Source organism: Volvox carteri (assembly GCF_000143455.1).
Source record: "Volvox carteri f. nagariensis unplaced genomic scaffold VOLCAscaffold_52, whole genome shotgun sequence".
In the NCBI taxonomy this organism is placed as follows: Eukaryota; Viridiplantae; Chlorophyta; class Chlorophyceae; order Chlamydomonadales; family Volvocaceae; genus Volvox; species Volvox carteri.
Window position 1 is genome coordinate 242,396 of NW_003307595.1, and position 20,940 is coordinate 263,335.

General features: G+C 53.7%; 5 protein-coding genes across 5 annotated transcripts in view; 2 read left to right on the forward strand and 3 right to left on the reverse strand.

The window, feature by feature from the left end:
• Positions 1 to 207: 207 nt before the first annotated feature.
• VOLCADRAFT_96423 (uncharacterized protein) lies at positions 208 to 2,087 on the reverse strand (the record flags this gene model as incomplete). Its single annotated transcript, XM_002955499.1, has 4 exons — positions 208 to 310; positions 584 to 606; positions 992 to 1,214; positions 2,050 to 2,087. The coding sequence occupies 4 exons, from the start codon at positions 2,085 to 2,087 to the stop codon at positions 208 to 210; spliced, it is 387 nt and encodes a 128-aa protein (XP_002955545.1).
• A 1,127-nt stretch (positions 2,088 to 3,214) lies between these two features.
• Positions 3,215 to 6,987, reverse strand: VOLCADRAFT_109973 (uncharacterized protein). Its single transcript, XM_002955500.1, has 9 exons — positions 6,725 to 6,987; positions 6,438 to 6,530; positions 6,076 to 6,173; positions 5,717 to 5,765; positions 5,439 to 5,547; positions 4,893 to 5,078; positions 4,603 to 4,748; positions 4,208 to 4,344; positions 3,215 to 3,907 (listed from the first exon to the last, which is right to left on the reverse strand). Exons 1-9 carry the CDS (start codon positions 6,890 to 6,892, stop codon positions 3,742 to 3,744), a joined length of 1,152 nt encoding a protein of 383 aa, XP_002955546.1. The 5' UTR covers positions 6,893 to 6,987; the 3' UTR covers positions 3,215 to 3,741.
• Positions 6,988 to 8,302: 1,315 nt separating this feature from the next.
• On the forward strand, positions 8,303 to 12,233 carry VOLCADRAFT_106838 (uncharacterized protein). Its single transcript, XM_002955454.1, has 10 exons — positions 8,303 to 8,564; positions 8,762 to 8,854; positions 9,107 to 9,204; positions 9,513 to 9,561; positions 9,731 to 9,839; positions 10,199 to 10,384; positions 10,529 to 10,674; positions 10,926 to 11,062; positions 11,366 to 11,855; positions 11,881 to 12,233. Exons 1-9 carry the CDS (start codon positions 8,397 to 8,399, stop codon positions 11,490 to 11,492), a joined length of 1,113 nt encoding a protein of 370 aa, XP_002955500.1. The 5' UTR covers positions 8,303 to 8,396; the 3' UTR covers positions 11,493 to 11,855; positions 11,881 to 12,233.
• Positions 12,234 to 14,043: 1,810 nt separating this feature from the next.
• On the forward strand, positions 14,044 to 15,456 carry VOLCADRAFT_96426 (uncharacterized protein; the record flags this gene model as incomplete). Its single annotated transcript, XM_002955455.1, has 3 exons — positions 14,044 to 14,075; positions 14,177 to 14,306; positions 14,857 to 15,456. 3 exons carry the CDS (start codon positions 14,044 to 14,046, stop codon positions 15,454 to 15,456), a joined length of 762 nt encoding a protein of 253 aa, XP_002955501.1.
• Positions 15,457 to 17,332: 1,876 nt separating this feature from the next.
• Positions 17,333 to 20,940, reverse strand: part of VOLCADRAFT_83281 (uncharacterized protein) — a gene marked incomplete at its 3' end in the record, with an annotated part of 10,012 nt that continues 6,404 nt past the window's right edge. The window contains exons 9-14 of the mRNA XM_002955501.1: positions 20,623 to 20,683; positions 19,991 to 20,158; positions 19,442 to 19,516; positions 18,814 to 18,881; positions 17,659 to 17,782; positions 17,333 to 17,452 (exon numbers count right to left, since the gene is read on the reverse strand). Of these exons, the coding sequence (XP_002955547.1) occupies positions 17,333 to 17,452; positions 17,659 to 17,782; positions 18,814 to 18,881; positions 19,442 to 19,516; positions 19,991 to 20,158; positions 20,623 to 20,683 (616 nt within the window). The remainder of the gene's footprint in view (positions 17,453 to 17,658; positions 17,783 to 18,813; positions 18,882 to 19,441; positions 19,517 to 19,990; positions 20,159 to 20,622; positions 20,684 to 20,940) is intronic.

Sequence of the window (20,940 nt, forward strand, 5' to 3'; positions counted from 1 at the left end):
AACCCGGGTCGACTGGGTCAACTGGGAGCAGAAGTCAGGCCTTAACCTCTGCCAGCCGCCTGCCGTATGTATGTATACTCTGGACCGTACTCCCCTTCGTTGCCCCTCGTCGTGACATAACTCCATGCGGACAATACTCCACACACACACACCGCCACGCCTTGTTGAGCAGCTTTACGAACTCGTCACACATGCCGTACAATGCCATCAAGGCAGCTGTGCCTCCATGGAAGTGGGCGGTGGTGGCGGTGCTGTGGCCCCGTCGGATGATGGTGTGGACCCCGAGGCGGTGTTAGCTCGGGAGAATGAGCTGGTGGGGTTGAGAGATCAGGTTGGGGGGTAGAGGTGTAGGGGGAAGGGGGGAGGGAGGGGGGGAGGGGGCAAGGGGGGCTGTGCCTAGGTTGAGGAACACTACGGGAGACGAGTGTGCATGACTGTATACGACCGTATGCGACTGGGTATCAGTTCCAGGGGGTCGGGGAGAAAACCCCGGCAAGTCCATTCATAATATTAATAGTTTTTTTGGCATTCGTACACCGTACACATCACAATGTTCACACGATGTACGTCACTCCTGAAACACCTGAAGCGGGATGAGGAGCTGCCCTGCAGTGATGTGGTGTGGGGGCATGGGGGAGGAGGGGGTTGACGGGTGACGGATAGCGGTGGCGGCGACATCAACATATTCGGATCTAGCCCTAACGAAGGATGCAGTGACGGTGGCGGTCGCGGCGTCGGCGGTGACGGTGGCGGCGGGTGGTGGTGGTGGTGGTGGTGGTGGTGACATGTGCAGGTGGCGGCGATGGCGGTGGGCGCGGGTGACAGGGGTGGCGGTGGTGGCGGCAGTGGCGGCGGTGGTGCTGGCGAACGGCAGGCGCTGTGCCCAGCTGTAGCGGCTTTGCAAAGTCGGGTGTCGCATGATGTTGCCTTCTCGCTTGCAGGAACTCAAGCGTATACAACATTTGCATGACAGCATCTCCGGAAGCCGCACCTTATCAGGATTGACGCAAAAAAAGTAGCAATTTTCTGTCGACAATGGGTTGCATGATATCCATTGCGAGATATTTTCCTTGCTCATCTTGCACTTGTACAGTGTTTGTACGATGAAGTTGCAATCCCTCTCTTGTGTCAGCGAGGGTTTCGGGTTTTTGCCGCTATCTGCCGTCCATGTTTCTGTATTTGGGGTGGACTTACAGTAATCTCCGAGTGTGATACTGTGTGGGGATAGACGAAGTCCTGGAAGGGTTGCAAACTGCAAGGTTCAAGCCGTAAATGATTTGTGCAGCAACAGGTACGAGTGCACGAGTGGTCTGTTAAGAGAGCAGTCACATTATATGTCGGTTAGTTAGGAGTACACGTTTTGTTGCCGGCTGATGCATCTCCTGTCTGATTGGTAACATAGTTCAGAACATGCTGCAGCTGTGGCATTTGCTGTAGAGTCAAAGGATGTTGAATGCTCATTAGCTGTAGCAAATCATACACATACACACACGGCAAGTGACAATCTGTAGTTGCTGTGACAAATGTCGTTTTAATCGCCATACAGCTCATCATCACCACTCGTACAAACACATGTACACGTCATCACAACCTAACACATACTACAAACACTTAGCAGCGTACTACACTACAAACACCAGTACATGCTAATAATACTAGTTTGGGCACTACTGGTAAGGCATGACCATTGCCCCCGGGAGATGCCGGGATCAAGACCTGTCAGGGTCGAAAATCCTTCCGATGGTGGAAGGCATTACGCCCCTAGTTGATGGACGGTGGTGACCTGGGATAAAGTTAACATGCGAGTCGACCAGGAATGGAGCTGGGCCGTCATAGATCCGGCAGATTCTGTTGGATGCTGGTGGTGGGTATGGAAACGATCCACAAAGAAGTTGACTAGGGTGACTGGATGAGGGTGCCCCGAAATATCGGGGAAGGCAGGGTTTCGCAGGGTAGCTGCCACGGGTGAAGATACACCCCCCTGTTTCACACATCATACAGCACAGTGCAAGAAACAGAATGCCGAAGACAGCCAGAACCTTAGCTCACCGCAGAGCACACGAGCTCGCAAGCAAGCACGCATGCATGATATGTCGGAATGGCTGCGCAAAGGGCAGTTGGGCTCACAGTTGGTTGCATTAAAGGGGTCCCTGCACAAGGCAGGCAGGGCGCGCGTCATCTAGGCATACATGTTGAAGCAATGCCCTTACTGCTGCTTTGTGTGTGTATATATGTGTGTATGTATATATATATATATATATGTGTGTATGTGTGTGTTACATGGTCGTGGGGTCCGTTCCCCGTACCTGCAGACCGCCTAATACGAGCTGAGGGCTCAAGGGCTGCCAGATCGCCTATAAGCACCGTCCTATCTCGCACTTCAGACAAAGCAAGTGATAAAGGAGACTTAATGACCAAAGGGAATGATAGAGTTGCGGTGGGACCACATACGTTGGCAGAGGTTAAGGCCTGACTTCTGCTCCCGGAAAGTCCGAGTTTAAATCCGCCTGTCGACCTCTCGGGTATGTGAGAGATATTGGAATGGGAGGTGGCTCCCCATCTTATGGACGGTGTAGGATGTGTTTATATCAACTTGCGAGCTGACCAGGAACTAAGTTGAGGCGCCGTTGATCCACTAGATCTGGTAGGATGCTGGTGGTGAGTTGCTAAACTCAAAGAGTACACTCTGAAGTCGGATGGGGTGAACGGATTAGCAGGGGAGAGCAGGGATCTACCTCGGGAAAGGGGGCCGCTGGTGAAGCTTAACCACCCTGTAACAACATACATACGTTACTGTAGTAAGCTACATTTCCCTAAGCATATTTCAACGAATACTGTTAACAATAGCTGTTAATTTCGTTAACGATTCGACTCGAGCGTCGTACATGTTACGTACTATCGTAACATGTTACGAAGATGGCAATTGCTCGTAGTGAACCTAACGGGCTGGGGCCCAGGGCCTCACCGACAGTATCCTAGCACGGCTGGTAAAGTAGGGAATCTCCGGCAGGAAGGTCGAGATATAAGCTACCCGGGCGGGGTGCTATGGCCAGGCACTTAAGTATCACGACTACTAGGTGTTCAGAGGTCAAACTTCGCTGACGCCGTTCCAGTTATTTATGTACGCTAGTGCTTGTCGCTGGGTTAGAATCCGACCCGCCTCAGCAAGGACCTTCAGTTTTACGCTTCCGCAAGGATCGTCGTTTCATCAGGTGAGCGACTCCTACAGTTACAGCATCATTGCCAGGCGTTCAGGTTCCCACTTCATAGCGTCCTTCATATGCTCGAAGCGTGGAAAATCCATATCAGATCTGATTTTGATGCTCGGCCTTCTAGGCACTCACGAAGGCTCAAGGACCCATAGCTCGTCACCAGTACCAGTCGTCAGCACTACTTTCGACTCGTATAGCAGCATCGTACATACAACATACAACACATCGACAGGGGGATCACGAGCGTCTGTTCTGCATCCATCCATGCAGCAAATTATGAGCAATGAGTCCTGCTATAGATCAACTAGCGACCCTAATACTGCTGCTGGCACCCCAGGGCCGTGGCACATGGACATGATATGATCTGCTAAGCATGGGCTATAGCCCACCCGAGTACTGAAGACGGTCCGCACGTACATACACCCTATGCTAAGCGAGCTGCATGCGCCTGCAGGCACCATTATAAGAACGCGCGCACGTAGGCAATAATAAGCTCCTGTCTAGCCTGTTCCTCCGATCGCGATCCAAATCACGAAATGGTAAAAGCACGCCACACCCTCTTCTCTCTCGACAGAAGGCGGCGCCCGACCGCCGGAGGGGAGTTGAGCTTGCAGTTGGTCCAGCCGGCGGTGATGACCTCGAACCTGGGTTCGCCAACCTCGGCCATGCGGCGACCCAGTGCTGAAACCACCACCCTGTGTGATCACGTAACAAGGCAACGTGCAAGTCAGGCTAGCACACAGTCGTCGTCATGTGCACCACGAAACAAAACATGTTGTAAATGCAAGGTATTAATGAAGGTTATGCACGTGCATGGCGACCCAGCAAGCAGTCAGCAGGCATTTTCATGCGGGTGTTAACGCCTTACGGTTATCAAGGGCCGAAGTGACGAATGCATGGCGCTGTAGATGTATGGAAGCAAAAACATCTGAGCAAAACGCCTTTCCGAAGTCAGGCCTTACTCATTGGCTGGCCCAAGCAACAGACATACATACCTGATGGCGGGCAGGGCTCGCGAGTAGCTTGGTGTGGAGTTCGTCAGGGCGCGGTTCAGGTCTTGGACTAATGCGGGGGGCACGTTGCTCGCCAGCAGCATGGGCTCGAGGTAGGTCAAGTGTACGGCAATGAAGGCCTGCATTATACATACAGATACGTACACCCTACTGTCAGTGTATGAAGCATGTCGGCAGCTGCAAGAAAAGTAGTAGCTGGCGGCTGGGAAGGTCTCTTAAGATGCTGCCGGAGCGCCTTAACGCGTGTTTCTATAGACGATATGAATGCCGTACTATTTGCAGCTATAGTACAGCATCACAACCGAGTTGGCGCAGGTGGGTTTGCAATCGATTGCCGTACTAGTGTGCCTGCTTTCGTGTACTGGACGCGCACGCACCTGGGCTTCTGCAATCTGTGCTGCAGGGCGCTTGCAGGCCACTGCGACCTCCGCACGGTACACGGAACGCATGACGCCCTGGAGCCCGAGCAGGGTGATGTAGCGCTGGACCATGGCGCGGGTGTCATTGTACGACACAGCGTTCCCTGCGGATGTGTGGATTGGGAAGACATGTACACGTGACTAGCAGATAGATTTGGATAGGCAGCAGTAGGCAGGGTCCAGTGATGCAGGCGGCAGGTAGGCAAGCCCTCCTATCAATCTGGAGCCAACATGAGCATCCGCATCACCTTTGCGCGCAGCAACCTGCAGCTCGTTCAACGCCAGAGTCATGGCACTGTTGATATAGGATCTGCCCACGAAGGTCGTCTCCAGGTCCGCGCCCAGCTGAGCCGCCCAGCTTGACAGGGTCGTGCACGCGCTGGGGCTGCCACCGGCCCACAGCGCAAACGCCTCGTCAACATTGTGGGGTGCACCTGGGGAAAAGAACATTGGGCCGAGCCAGACGCATCAGTCATAAACGTTACATGAATTATTTAGCTAATGGAGCTGCTAACTACCTGCTATGGTTTCAGCGGCAAGCACGTCACTTCGAAAGTAAATAAAAACATTCCACTTCAAGGGTCCTGATTGGTCTTTCAGCAGCAAAATGAACTCTGTCAGAGTAAACATAAAATACATACGAAGAAACCTTTCCCTGTAAGCAAGCACGCATGTCTTTGGTGCAGCTCGCTCGCACGACGATGAAACTCCCGCAGCCGTAGGACGGTTTCTGATTAATACCCCGACAAACCCAGACCGTCCGACCTGACCGGGCGCGTTTGTAAGTAACGCACCCGTTGCATCGCTAATGAGTATGCCGTTGTTAGCGGTGTCGTTCAGGTAGGTGGCGACGTTGGTGAAGCCCTCATCCACCTCGTGAAAGAAGTACTTCAGCACTGCAACCTGATGGATGACATGCGCGGGTGCCCATTTAGTATGCAGGGGCGTTAGGCGGGTGCGTAGCTGGGGTTCCAACTGAAATGCATGCGTGTACAACTAAACAAGCAAGAACAGCAGGATCTATTTATCCGTCCTTTTCTCCTTCGTAACTTCTTATAACCCACTCACGCACCTGGATCAGGCCAGCAGCCAGCGGTCCGTTGCGCTTTGCGATGGCATCCCTGCGGCAGCAGGTGGTCACCGTGCAGCAGTTACGAGAGCAAGCACATTCAACAGCATTGCATCATCACATTTGTCCTGCTGCTTTACGCACACTAGCTCATCACTGCCTACTTTCTATCGAGGGGCGACCCCTAGTACTACCTGTACTAGGTAGTGACGACCAAACGATTAGCTGTGGATCGACGACTGAATACATACATACATACAACTTCCTAAGCTGAGCCAAACAATCAGCAGTGCCCAGACCAGCGCACTGCGGTGCGCAAAGAGCGACGGATGGCCTCGACGACCCACGCACTCATCACGCACTTGATCATGGAGTCCAGCCATGAGGCATTGCGGCCCATAGCCAGGGCGTCGTGCAGGGGCTCCACGACACCAGCGCCGGGCGTGAAGCTGGCGAAACGCTGGCAGCAGCAACAACAATAACAACAACAGCAACGACAGCAGCAACAACAACGACAAGTAAACGACAATAATACGGAGTACCTCAAGGAATCTTAGGGAGATGCATCACATATCAAGTATGCAGGACTATGCACGCACCCCTGCACCAAAGCCGACCGACAGTTACTGCCCTGCCAGCAGTCGGTGCATGCATATACAGTTGTTTGCATTGTAAGGTCAAGCATCATTATTGGCTAGGCGCGTGCCTGCCCCGACAAGCTTACGTAGAACGTGCGGCGTGTCAGGCCATTCCATGAGTTCTTTCCGGTGGTGTAGATTCCGAGGGCAGCACTGAAGTTGCCGGCAGTGATGGCGGCCTGCAGGCAAGTTAACATGTAATTGCGTTCACCAACACAAAGGTAGTTTATCGCGGCGAACTCGACGACCCAAATCAACCATGTTAATAGCCGACCTGGCGCCGGATGAATGCGCAGAACGCATTGGGCGGCTGTCGTTAAGAACCCAACCCATCCAGTAGGTAGCTGGCATAGCCTCAGCCGCTCTACGATACCTGAATGTCGCAGTAGTCCATGGTCATGTTGACGTAGCCGATCACATTCGATGCATAACTGTATCCATCGAAACGAGTACCCAACGTTGTGTTCTGGCCCTGAGCTGTCGTCCACAGGAATAACGCAGCAAAGATAGGGAGAACAACGAAAGAAACGCGAGAACGCATCGTGGTGGCTGATGACAAACTGCTGTGATCGCGTGTTGCCTGCTTGAACAATTGATGAAAAATTGGTTAAGAATTTATATGCATCCATGTCCTCACTTATAAAACGCTTTGTACTGATTAATTGTAGTGCCGGCACCACTACACGCGCCTGGCGCGCGCCCGTCGGCTTCTACGGGCCTTACGCCTGCTAGTCCTGCTGAAGGGTCCCACACGCGCTCAGCTACAAGGTCAGCTACGTTGTTGAAAGTTTTTGGGTTGGAAAGTAACACCTAATATCTTTTTTTTAAAATCATCCTATGCTTACTGTGAAGGATTTGTCTGGTCGCCATCGCTCGATTCAGGGGCCCGTTACTCATACGCTATTTTCTCTCCATAGTATCTGACCAACGTATCAGCTGACCTTCTTTCCAAGCTTATGTTTGAAAGTACATTACGTTTTCGCAATTCATCCAGGCGTAAAGCTTAAAGTATCATCTTCACCCCGCCGATCCTAGAACATCCTAGTTATAGCAGAAGAGCATGATAGGGATTTTCAACCTGGTTTAAAAGCTTACGGATTAAAAGTCACAAAACAAAAGTGACCAAACATTAGATGGCAATGTATGTTCCCACGCATTAAGAAGTCAATTACAGGCACCGCCGCACACCCTCACCGTCGCTGTTCGAAAATTATTGCTATCACACGACACAACCTCAACCATGAAATTATGAAGCTCTAATGTAGAATAGCACGCGCCCCGTCGCTCCCGATTTGTATGATGTGTGCCAGGGGAAATGTGTGCCGACTCATCAGCAGCTCCTCGGACGAAGGGTTGAAGCAGGGCGTTGCGCATGATGCATGTATTACTGCACAGATTCATTACTGCATGAATTAATGTCTCACATTCATCTAATTGATCAAACGCATAAAACGGCTTTGTATATGTTAAACCAGTATAAAATGGACGACGGAAGATTTGTGGCTGATTAGCACGTATCTTCAAACCAAATATTTCATGGCCTTAAATTCGAGTTATAGCTTCCCCAGATGCACTAACGCCATCTCTAGGATCGGCGGCGTCAGGACACGTATGCGCTTTACGACTGAGGAAATGGGAACAATTTATTATCATTTTCATGCCAAATGAAATGACTTGGAACAATACTAGGGAACTTGTGAGGGAGCGATTCGTATGCTTTGAACAACGAGCGCCGTTGCCGCAGCGTCGGCGGCGACTGTTATAAAGAAGATAATAGGTGTTTCTTTCCAACCCAAAAACTTTCAATAACGTAGCTGACCTTGTCGCTGAGCGCGTGTGGGACCCTTCAGCAGGACCAGCAGGCGTAAGGCCCGTAGACGCCGACGGGCGCGCGCCAGGCGCGTGTAGTGGTGCCGGCACTACAATTAATCAGTACAAAGCGTTTTATTAGTGAGGACATGGATGCATATAAATTCTAACCAATTTTTCATCAATTGTTCAAGCAGGCAACACGCGATCACAGCAGTTTGTCATCAGCCACCACGATGCGTTCTCGCGTTTCTTTCGTTGTTCTCCCTATCTTTGCTGCGTTATTCCTGTGGACGACAGCTCAGGGCCAGAACACAACGTTGGGTACTCGTTTCGATGGATACAGTTATGCATCGAATGTGATCGGCTACGTCAACATGACCATGGACTACTGCGACATTCAGGTATCGTAGAGCGGCTGAGGCTATGCCAGCTACCTACTGGATGGGTTGGGTTCTTAACGACAGCCGCCCAATGCGTTCTGCGCATTCATCCGGCGCCAGGTCGGCTATTAACATGGTTGATTTGGGTCGTCGAGTTCGCCGCGATAAACTACCTTTCTTGTGTTGGTGAACGCAATTACATGTTAACTTGCCTGCAGGCCGCCATCACTGCCGGCAACTTCAGTGCTGCCCTCGGAATCTACACCACCGGAAAGAACTCATGGAATGGCCTGACACGCCGCACGTTCTACGTAAGCTTGTCGGGGCAGGCACCGACAATAATCATGCTATTTCCCGCCTAGCCAATAGCGATGCTTGACCTTGCAATGCAAACAACTGTACATGCATGCGCTGGCTGCTAGCAGGGCAGTAAGCGTCGGTCGGCTTGGGCGCAGGGGTGCGTTCATAGTCCTGCATACTTAAAATGTGATGCATCTCCCTAAGATTTCTTGAGGTACTCCATATTATTGTCGTTTACTTGTTGTTGTTGCTGCTGCTGCCAGCGTTTCGCCAGCTTCACGCCCGGCGCTGGTGTCGTGGAGCCCCTGCACGACGCCCTGGCTATGGGCCGCAATGCCTCATGGCTGGACTCCATGATCAAGTGCGTGATGAGTGCGTGGGTCGTCGAGGCCATCCGTCGCTCTTTGCGCACCGCAGTGCGCTGGTCTGGGCACTGCTGATTGTTTGGCTCAGCTTAGGAAGTTGTATGTATGTGTTCAGTCGTCAAGATCCACAACTAATCGTTTGGTTGTCACTACCTAGTACAGGTAGTACTAGGGGTCGCCCCTCGGTAGAAAGTAGGCAGTGATGAGCTAGTGTGCGTAAAGCAGCAGGACAAATGTGATGATGCAATGCTGTTGAATGTGCTTGCTCTCGTAACTGCTGCACGGTGACCACCTGCTGCCGCAGGGATGCCATCGCAAAGCGCAACGGACCGCTGGCTGCTGGCCTGATCCAGGTGCGTGAGTGGGTTATAAGAAGTTACGAAGGAGAAAAGGACGGATAAATAGATCCTGCTGTTCTTGCTTGTTTAGTTGTACACGCATGCATTTCAGTTGGAACCCCAGCTACGCACCCGCCTAACGCCCCTGCATACTAAATGGGCACCCGCGCATGTCATCCATCAGGTTGCAGTGCTGAAGTACTTCTTTCACGAGGTGGATGAGGGCTTCACCAACGTCGCCACCTACCTGAACGACACCGCTAACAACGGCATACTCATTAGCGATGCAACGGGTGCGTTACTTACAAACGCGCCAAGTCAGGTCGGGCGGTCTGGGTTTGTCGGGGTATTAATCAGAAACCGTCCTACGGCTGCGGGAGTTTCATCGTCGTGCGACGAGCTGCACCAAAGACATGCGTGCTTGCTTACAGGGAAAGGTTTCTTCGTATGTATTTTATGTTTACTCTGACAGAGTTCATTTTGCTGCTGAAAGACCAATCAGGACCCTTGAAGTGGAATGTTTTTATTTACTTTCGAAGTGACGTGCTTGCCGCTGAAACCATAGCAGGTAGTTAGCAGCTCCATTAGCTAAATAATTCATGTAATGCTTATGACTGATGCGTCTGGCTCGTCCCAATGTTCTTTTCCCCAGGTGCACCCCACAATGTTGACGAGGCGTTTGCGCTGTGGGCCGGTGGCAGCCCCAGCGCGTGCACGACCCTGTCAAGCTGGGCGGCTCAGCTGGGCGCGGACCTGGAGACGACCTTCGTGGGCAGATCCTATATCAACAGTGCCATGACTCTGGCGTTGAACGAGCTGCAGGCTGCTGCGCGCAAAGGTGATGCGGATGCTCATGTTGGCTCCAGATTGATAGGAGGGCTTGCCTACCTGCCGCCTGCATCACTGTATCCTGCCTACGGCTGCCTATCCAAATCTATCTGCTAGTCACGTGTACATGTCTTCCCAATCCACACATCCGCAGGGAACGCTGTGTCGTACAATGACACCCGCGCCATGGTCCAGCGCTACATCACCCTGCTCGGGCTCCAGGGCGTCATGCGTTCCGTGTACCGTGCGGAGGTCGCAGTGGCCTGCAAGCGCCCTGCAGCACAGATTGCAGAAGCCCAGGTGCGTGCGCGTCCAGTACACGAAAGCAGGCACACTAGTACGGCAACAAATCCACCTGCGCCAACTCGGTTGTGATGCTGTACTATAGCTGCAAATAGTACGGCATTCATATCGTCTATAAAAGCACGCGTTAAGGCGCTCCGGCAGCATCTTAAGAGACCTTCCCAGCCGCCAGCTACTACTTTTCTTGCAGCTGCCGACATGCTTCATACACTGACAGTAGGGTGTACGTATCTGTATGTATAATGCAGGCCTTCATTGCCGTACACTTGACCTACCTTGAGCCCATGCTGCTGGCGAGTAACGTGCGCCCCGCATTAGTCCAAGACCTGAACCGCGCCCTGACGAACTCCACACCAAGCTACTCGCGAGCCCTGCCCGCCATCAGGTATGTATGTCTGTTGCTGGGGCCAGCCAATAAGTAAGGCCTGACTTCGGAAAGGCGTTTTGCTCAGATGTTTTTGCTTCCATACATCTACAGCGCCATGCATTCGTCACTTCGGCCCTTGATAACCATAAGGCGTTAACACCCGCATGAAAATGCCTGCTGACTGCTTGCTGGGTCGCCGTGCACGTGCATAACCCTCGTTAATACCTTCGGTGCATATACAACATGTTTTTTCCGTGGTGCACATGACGACGACTGTGTGCTAGCCTGACTTGCACGTTGCCTTGTTACGTGATCACACAGGGTGGTGGTTTCAGCACTGGGCCGCCGCATGGCCGAGGTTGGCGAGCCCAGGTTCGAGGTCATCACTGCTGGCTGGACCAACTGCAAGCTCAACTCCCCTCCGGTGGTCGGGCGCCGCCTTCTGTAGAGAGAGAAGAGGGTGTGGCGTGCTTTTACCATTTCGTGATTTGGATCGCGATCGGAGGAACAGGCTAGACAGGAGCTTATTATTGCCTACGTGCGCGCGTTCTTATAATGGTGCCTGCAGGCGCATGCAGCTCGCTTAGCATAGGGTGTATGTACGTGCGGACCGTCTTCAGTACTCGGGTGGGCTATAGCCCATGCTCAGCAGATCATATCATGTCCATGTGCCACGGCCCTGGGGTGCCAGCAGCAGTATTAGGGTCGCTAGTTGATCTATAGCAGGACTCATTGCTCATAATTTGCTGCATGGATGGATGCAGAACAGACGCTCGTGATCCCCCTGTCGATGTTTTGTATGTTGTATGTACGATGTTTTGTATGTACGATGCTGCTATACGAGTCGAAAGTAGTGCTGACGACTGGTACTGGTGACGAGCTATGGGTCCCTGAGCCTTCGTGAGTGCCTAGAAGGCCGAGCATCAAAATCAGATCTGATATGGATTTGCCACGCTTCGAGCATATGAAGGACGCTATGAAGTGGGAACCTGAACGCCTGGCAGTGATGCTGTAACGTATGTGGTCCCACCGCAACTCTATCGTTCCCTTCGGTCGTTAGTCTGCTTTAGCACCTGCTTTGTCTGAACTGCGAGGTAGGATGGTACTTATAGGCGATCTGGCAGCCCTTGCGCCCTCGGCTTGCAGGTACAGGGAACGGACCCCACGACCATGTAACACACGCACACACAAAAAAAAAAAACAGCAGTTAAGGTCTTGCTTCGACATGTATGCCTAGAAGACTCGCGCCCTGCCTGCCTTGTACAGGGACCCCTCTAATTCAACCAGCTGTGAGCCCAACTGCCCTTTGCGCAGCCATTCCGACATATCGCGCATGCGTGCTCGCGAGCTCGTGTGCTCTGCGGTTAGCTAAGGGTTCGTTTTTGTCTTCGGCATTCCGTTTCTCGAACTGTGCTGTATGTCATCCTAGGGGGAAGGCCTGGACGACAGGCTGCAAGGAAACCTCGCTTGGTTGATGGCTACGAACACAAAATGGAATTATCATATTTTGTAACGAGCGTATGGAAATGTTTCCTCATTACCTGCTGCGCTTAGATGGATGTAGGTGGAGGTCGCCAAGCTGGCAAGTGAGGGCCCGTTTTATAGGGAGCCTCTGCTGCGTGAGTAAGCCCGAGGTCAACTGACGCCCCGTATTCCAGCGCTGGTGGTCGCCCCGCTTTGGTTCTAACGGGCTGCTGTTACTTTGCGTACGGATGGAAGGTGCTGGGTGGGATACCGCACGCAGCAGCTGCGTCCCGCATGCTGCACTGCGTGTGCTCATAAGTGTGCAGGGCATCCGCGAGGTCTTGGTGGGTCCAGAGCGGCCAGCGCTGCGGCTTTTGCTTCTTGCGCTGTTTTGGAGGAGCGTGTTCTAAAGTTGGAAGGACCCTGCGCTTGCTTCTGCCCATGACGGCCCTCTGGATTTGTTTAACCTATATATTCCAAAATGTTCCGGGCTTTGCGTTTGTTTCTAGTCGCTGTGACGGCCTGTACACGGTTCCGTGAAACTTGACGACTGACGAGCGAAACCTAAGAAATCGCGCGGATCACATGCCTCTCCGGATAGTTGTAAGTATATGCATATGCTCTGATGGGTAGACGGTACTTTTTTCGTCTCGCGGAATTCGCGCCTCGTGAATTGGCGTCTCCATGCAAGATTTGAGCCCCGGAACCAAAACCACCTGAAACAAACTGTCTGCCGGCCTCGGAACACATAAAATATCATACACTTTGAACTTTTCAAAGGCACGAGCTCTATCTCTTTAGTTATGCGCTCGAACTTGCCCTGTTCGAAATTAACCCCTGCCGGGACCACCCGTATCTAGAAACGAGACCTGACAACTGCCGAGGATTATTATACAGACAGGATGGCACCACGAGACGTGTTTAGATTGCTGGCATGGCATTTAATCTCTCTGGTTTTTCTCAGGGCAGTTTCTGCTACGGAACCTCTTCCTTTGCACGCCGATCGCGTAGACAGCAAATTCAACGTTCCCGGAGGATACCTTTCACTTCAGCATCAAACACCGAACTCTACTCACGCAATTCTTATTCCAAGCAATCGCCCATGTTATGACCACGCGCGACTCGTCAAGGAATTGTACACATCGCGATATTGGAAGCGAACATCCTTGATCGAGCTTACGGCTGCACCTCTGATATCTTACTGGAGCTGGAAGGGAAATATCTCGATACATGACTTTGAAGATGTAGCACGGCATCCACTTACTAACTACCATTACAAAATCTTGGGCGGCAAGCTCTACGTCGATCCCTCCAGTGACGATGGCAAAGACACCGACAGGAGAATGCTTACCGAGGACATGTTAAGAATTACAGCTTATCTTTTTCCTATACCAGATATGGAGTTCTGGGTACATTATGGTGACGGCTCTATGCCAGGGAAACCGGTGTTCACGATGTGCGCGTCTCGATCATCTACGTACGGTTTTGCGATGCCATCCTACTCACTATGGAAAGGCTCCTTAGGTCCAACACAGATGACCGCTTACCATGCTTGCTTAAATGAGAGGTGCGTGCGCGCACGTACGTTGCGCGCGGCGGGCTGTTGTAATTTGCCTCGCCCGTAGCAATTTGCTGGAGCTCCTCCTTCTCCCCCTTGTGCATGTGTAGAAGTGGAGTTATGAGGTATTTTTGTGGTACTCGCAGGTACCCTGTCAAATATCGCATACCGCAAGTTGTCTGGCGAGGTAGCTCCACCGGCAAAGTAGAACGCCCTGTCAGCTTGGAAACGTGCATGAAGGTACGGCGGTTCCAGATGCGCTTGATGCACTCCGCTAGGACTGTAAGAGTGATTTCCGCACCCTTGAAAGATTAATTGATTGTCGATGCGCGTACCCCGGAAATTCACTCTTATTGCTCAGTCCTGCATTGTGGCAACCCCCGGGACTGCCCTGGGTTGGGGGGGGGATACGACGAGGCACAGACGTTTGACGCGAAGAAGGAATATAGAGGGGTACTCCAAGATTAGACCAGTTGTATAGGATAATTAGTAAGATACTGACCCGGTGGGTGGGTGGGGGGAAACTAGAGGGCACTATCCCAGCAGCCGGACACACCTCTTGGTAATAGTCAAAATAGTGGCAGCGAGAGAACCACTGCGCCTGCGCGACCCAAGTAGGAACTCGGCGTCCCCTGCCGTACTGTGATCCGGCACATGCATGCATGCATGCGCCCTACTTCCACGCACCACGGCAGCTCCTTCGCAATAACTACTTGCCTATCTCTGCACTCATACTTCGCTTCGAGAAGTCCCCAAGCTTATTACCTCTTATGTACCGACCCTGCTGCAGCTGAAACGCGTGCGCCTTCACCTCCTTGCTCGGGAACATCCGGACCTGCTCGATGTGAAGCTCAACAGGTTGAATCAGGAATGCAAAGGGATTCTGGGACCCATTGTTAACGACACTGGCGGCTATATACACCCCGAGGATTACAACAAGTACTGTGTCATCCTAGACGTCGATGGCAACACCTGGTCTGACCGCTTCGCCTCGCGCCTGGTTCACTCCTCAACCCCAATTCTGAAGCTCGCCAGCAACTACACAAGCCACGTGGACCATTTTTTCGCGCCAGGTGTAACTCTGGAAGAGTTTGACGGCAGTCTGAGCACAGTGGTTGAAACAGCCCGCAGGATGGTGGAGGACTGCAAACAGAATGCGGAGTTCTCTCGAGGGCAAGCTCTTGCGCGCCAATCACAGGAGACGGCGCGAGAGCTTTTGGACCACATCGGCGTCGTACGGTCCATGGCGTACGGACTAGTGCAGTACCAGCGGCTGCTTGACTTTCCTTTCAACAGTTCCTTAGAGGGATTTCAGAAAGTTGACAGGGAGTGCTGTAGCTACATGAATTTTCCCGTTGAATTTGCTGAGGAGCTCAAAAGCGCACTGTGATTCTTTTTCTATATTTTGCTTCATGTGCTGCAGGGTGCATGAACCCATAGCACTCGTACACCCCATATCTCTCTTCCACGTGCTAGATGCAAAGCTAATTATCTTTGAAGGGATACGCAGGCAAGCGGCCTGTTTGCAACGTGCAATGAACCTCATAGATGTCATCTGTTCGGCAGACCGTACTTAGACCGTACAGCGGGCTTATTTTACAGACCAAAGCCTATTTTGATTCTTATTTGGTTAATAACGTATGATTCATAGAAGTGCAACTGCGCATGCACGTTACACTGATAAAGCAATCTCTGTCGTAATTTTGCTCAATTGCTACACGCGGTCGAGCGTAAATAGCGCTCTATTTCTAAAGCAGCAACTGCGTTCGTTTTCATTTAATCACGCGCTGTCACGCGCGATGATTGTTTTTGCGGTGAATTGTTTGTGTGCTGTTTCGAAGTATATTTCAATCTGTGCACATGTATACCTGCTGCTGATTGCCGGTTATCTTTAAGAGCGCTGTTACCGTTGGTCCTTTACTGAGGTAAATCTTTTTATACGGTTTGCGATTTCGCGTTCGCGTCTTGAGTGTGCGCCGCCATGTGTTATGTGTGTATGTGTGAGAAGAACAACAAAGAGCGAATGAGCCGATATGCGAGAGACAGGAGCTGAGCTTACTTGCAGCTGCATACACATTATGCAAACGCATATTTGGGCCGACTATCATACACTGCAATTCCTTGCAGTGATATGGCCAAATATACGATATATCCGTCCGGAAATCGTACTGCCTTATGTAATGATGGTGTGATGCCGCACCGCGTTTCACTTTAATAGTTGGTGGACAGACGAAGAAGCGCCCAACACGTACGACAGTACGACAAACCTGGTACCACAGACACTGTCGAACGGCGTGCCCTCCATAAGCTAATAACCAATGTACGACAAACTTAGAGACGTGACGCAAACATGAGAGACGAACCTATCGTTGCATCGAAATGACGTTCCAACTATGCTGCCGTCATAGCGAATTAGGAGTACGGAACCATACAGGGATCGAATATGTACACGGCGAGAGGCTCCAAAATTCATGCGTCTGCTTACAACATACGTTTGTTATTAGGCGCCACGCTGATCGCTTTTGTTAAACCGCACTCGCGTACACGCTCTTGCTTGCTAACTGGTAGTACCCTATGCAGCATCGCAACGTGACGCTCGGACACTTGTCAATGCCTGATACAACAAATTGAGCCCCAGATTCCCGCGCGAGGCCAAGATCCCCACCACCATCCCCACCACCACCTTGAATTCCCACCCCATCCACGCCCCCCCAACCCGTCCAACCGCACCGATAGATCACCCAATCGGCGCCACCGCCAAGATACCTCAACCATTCGCAAAACGACACAGCAGCACCAGCGGCATCAGCGGCAGCAGCAGTAAGCCCCTAAGAGCATCTAGCGCATCACCCACCGAGCGCATACACTGAACAAACTACTGCCGGCTGCCTACCGGGCTACACATGCAACCGGGCTACACATGCAACCTGCTGCTTATCAGGCCCTCCTCACTGCAGCAGCACCCGCCGCCGTGGGGCCATCGAGCGCTACAGGTATCGCTTTTAGCAGGCCTGCACACCCATATTCCCACGGCAGTAGCCTCTACGACATCACCCTAAGTCAGAAGCCGCCGGAAAGGCACTAAGACACCAGCACGGCGAAAGGAAGGAAGGAGATGGTCATTCACACGAATTTGTGCAAAGCCTCATCTGCACCCACAAAGAAACATCGAGAGGGGAACTGGATTGGTCCGATGAAGAGCTGGCAAACAGAAATCGCTCGGGAGCTTCAGGCCACAGCGAGAGGAAGAGGGAGAGAGAGCCAGCTCAGCCCGCCGTGACGGCCGCCGCACCCGCCGCCGCCTGACCGGCACATGTACGGCGCTCCTTGACGTACATGTACAGCCCATCGGTTGTGTGTATGGTGGCGCCGGTGGTCATGCCAATCTGCGGAAGAAGAACCGCCCGCGGAATCAGGTTGGGGTGAGAAAGCTTGACGTAGGTGAAGGCAGCGCACGCGCACACGCACATACAGACAGACGCACAATTAGCTAGACTCTTCGCACCGCCTGTAGCTATTACATACGCTCTTCCTTCCCTTTCAGAGCCTTCCTTCCCTTTCAGCCGCGAACAGGCCAGGAAAGTGGGAATACCTTTTGGTTGGGCACCAGCGAAAAATCAAACTGCCGCAACAACACCGCCAAGGCCACCACAGCCTCCATCAGCGCGAACTGGTCGCCCACACACTTGCGGGGCCCCCCGCTGAAGGGGATGTACCTGGGTAGGGTAGGGTAGGGTAGGGTAGGGTAGGGTAGGGTAGGGTAGGGTAGGGTAGGGTAGGGTAGGGTAGGGTAGGGTAAGGGGGAGGAGAGGGAAAGGAAATGAGGAATGCATTGGTGGATACGGGAAAAAGGGCGCAACGAAACGGGAAAGGTCACAGCTTTCGTTCTCGGCGACGAAAAGGCGCACTACGGAACAGGCAAAGGGGAACGAAGGAAAAAAAGGGGAAAGGGGGAAAAAAGGAACCGTCCCCTCAGACGCGGATTGACGAAGGGGCAAGAGGGTGTCGTACATCGGGTGCCGACACAAACACAACAAATCGCTGTCGTGAACTGTCCATACGGTGGTTCACTGCGGAAGGCGATACCTCCGGAAAGGAAGGAACGGCGTTTTGCGGCGATTCGGACGTAACAGCAGTGCAAGGAAGTCTAGTCAAGTCAAGTACAGCACAGGACAGGACAGGACAACACCGGTAATACAGCCAAAAGGAAGGAGCAGGTGGATTGCCGGGGAAGAGGTTTCGCAGACCGGAGGCGCGGACAGAGAATAGCGCCCGCAATAAAGCGCCAAACACATACATCAACAAACCCTCGCCATTCGCCCGCCCTCTGTCGTTCCCGCCCCTAGTTCCCTTTCTCTGCTGCCAGCCTCGGAGCCACCATCCCACCTTGCGCCACTGCCGACGGGGCATTCCGCCGCTACAGGAAAGCAGTCCTCCAGGGGGTCCCTGCGCCGACCACCTCACCTCGCATTCCGTGATGTCCCCCGTGGTGGCGGCGGCCACCCTTCCGCTCGGAAAACCCTAAAGAGCAGCGGCACCTCCCCGCCACCACCCCCACCCCCACCCGGGCTGAGCTGAGCTGCTGACACTCTGTCTCTCTCCGCATCACACCCACTAACTACCGCGTCCTCCTACTACTACTACCACTACTACTACTATTCCTACTACTGCTGCTGCTGCTGCCCCCTGGTTTCGATCTCGCGCTCCGTACTCCCAGGCTAGGTGCCCCTCTCGCCACGGCACTCACCTGAAGTCGGTGTTTTGCTCGCTGGGCACGGGGCCGTCAAGGGGGCCGAAGCGCTCGGGAATGAAGGCCTGCGGCGGGGAAGGCCGGGAAGACAGGGACGAGTCCTGGGGCTTCGCAGGGTGGGGTGGGATGGGAGGGCGGTTAGGCTCGCCTGCGGGAGGACCCGGGGCCGGGGCCGGGGGAGATCACTCCCCGAGAAGCGGAGAGGCACGAGAGGGAGGACGGCGGCGGCGGCGGCGGCGGAGGGAGGGGAATGGGAATGAGCGGATCTTGGCATCAGCATCAGCAAGGTGAGGTAAGGTGAGGTGAGGTAAGGTGAGGTGAGGTAAGGTAAGGTAAGGTAAGGTAAGGTAAGGTAAGGTAAGGTAAGGTAAGGTAAGGTAAGGTGAGGTGAGGTGAGGTGAGGTCAGGTGAGGTGAGGTGAGGNGAGGTGAGGGAAGTAACGGCCGCTGTCGGCCGCCACATACCTCCCCCCCTTCCTCCCCCTCCCTCTCTACTCCTCACACTGAGCAGGGCAGCTTCGACCCCATCGCGCCGCGGACCAGAAGGATCCGGATCTGAATCCATAAAAAGGCAGACGGATTTCCCAGCTCCGAAACCCGAAACCCGTCCCCACCCCCAACCGCACCTCGGGGTTGTCCCACACGGCCTCCGAATGGTGGATGTTGTACACGGAGATCATCACATCCTGGCCCACGGGGACCTGTCTCCCCCGGGTGGACGGGGGGGTGGGTGCGGGGGACGTTGAGTGAGTGTGTGTGTAGTGCTGGGGGGAGGTGCTGGGGGCCCGAGGGACCGGCCGGGGCGGACTAGGATACGGGCGAGGATGTACATGTACACAAAATGGGAGACACGCACACACACAGACACAGACACACGCACGCACACACACACTCTCTCACCCACTCGCTTACACACCTTGCGGCTCGGGTAACTCGGGTAAACACAGACACACACAGACACAGACACACGTCCCTTTCATTTCATCACGAAACGCAAACCACTGCAAAACTCACAACAAAGCCCAAAGTAGTAGTGGTGGCACAACACACACGTCCAACACACCCGCACCCGCACCCGCACAGCCTCAGCAATTACCAATCCTCCCGCGGCCCAGTTCCGCACTTACAAAACACACACACACACACACACGCACAAGCCCCAAGCGAGTGCGCACCTTGTAGCCCCCCGGCAGCTCGTCCTCCACCAGCGCCCTCCTCAGCAGCACGGGCGGGTGCGGGTAGAGCCGCATGGACTCGTTCACACAGCGCATCACGTACCGCAGCTGGCCGTAGTCCGCCAGGGTGGGGGCGGTACGGCTGCCCATCACGGACTCCACCTCCGCCTGCCGGGTGGGGGAGTTTGATAAAGGGCATGTTTGGGGGCACATATCATATATATGTATATATATACATATATATGTATGTATGTATGTATATCTTAATGTCATATGTGTGTTGGATGCTGCAGGTGAGGGCGTGTGGTGAGTGTGGTGAGTGTGGTTGCATCGCGTTGCGGAGTAAGCGGGTGTCAGTTCCGGCAGGCGGGAGGGGGGGAGGTGGATGAGCGCGGGGGTGGGTGGGGGACCGGGCTGCCACCAACTGCCATCCGGGACTTCCGCATTCCCACGTTCCCTGGGCCAGCTCCCCCTCCCCTACTCTTCCCTTTTCCCTTTTCTCACCTCCCCTCTCCCTCCTCTCCCTCGTCTCTCGAGTCTTCCCTCCCCTCCCCTTCCCCTGGCCCCCTGCCCCGTCCAACCAAACCCCCAAACACAGCACACACACACACACTCCCGCTCTCTCAACTCACCACCGCCTTGGCCATCTTGTCCGGATTCTGAACCAGCAGGTACAGGGTCCACGTGAGGGCGCTGCCTGGGGGGGGCGGGGGGGGGGGAGGGGGAGGGAGGGGCAGAGGGAAGGAGGAGGGGGAGGGGGAAGGGGAAGAGGAGAGGGAGGGGGAAGGGGAGGGGGAGAGGGAGGGGGAGGGAGGGGGGGTAGAGAGGGAGGGGGAGGGGGAAGGGGAGGGGGAGAGGGAGGGGGAAGGGGAGGGGGAAAGGGAGGGGGAGGGGGGTCAAACGATGCCAAGGAGGACGTCCAAAACGCGCGAGGCCGGGAGGAGGGACTC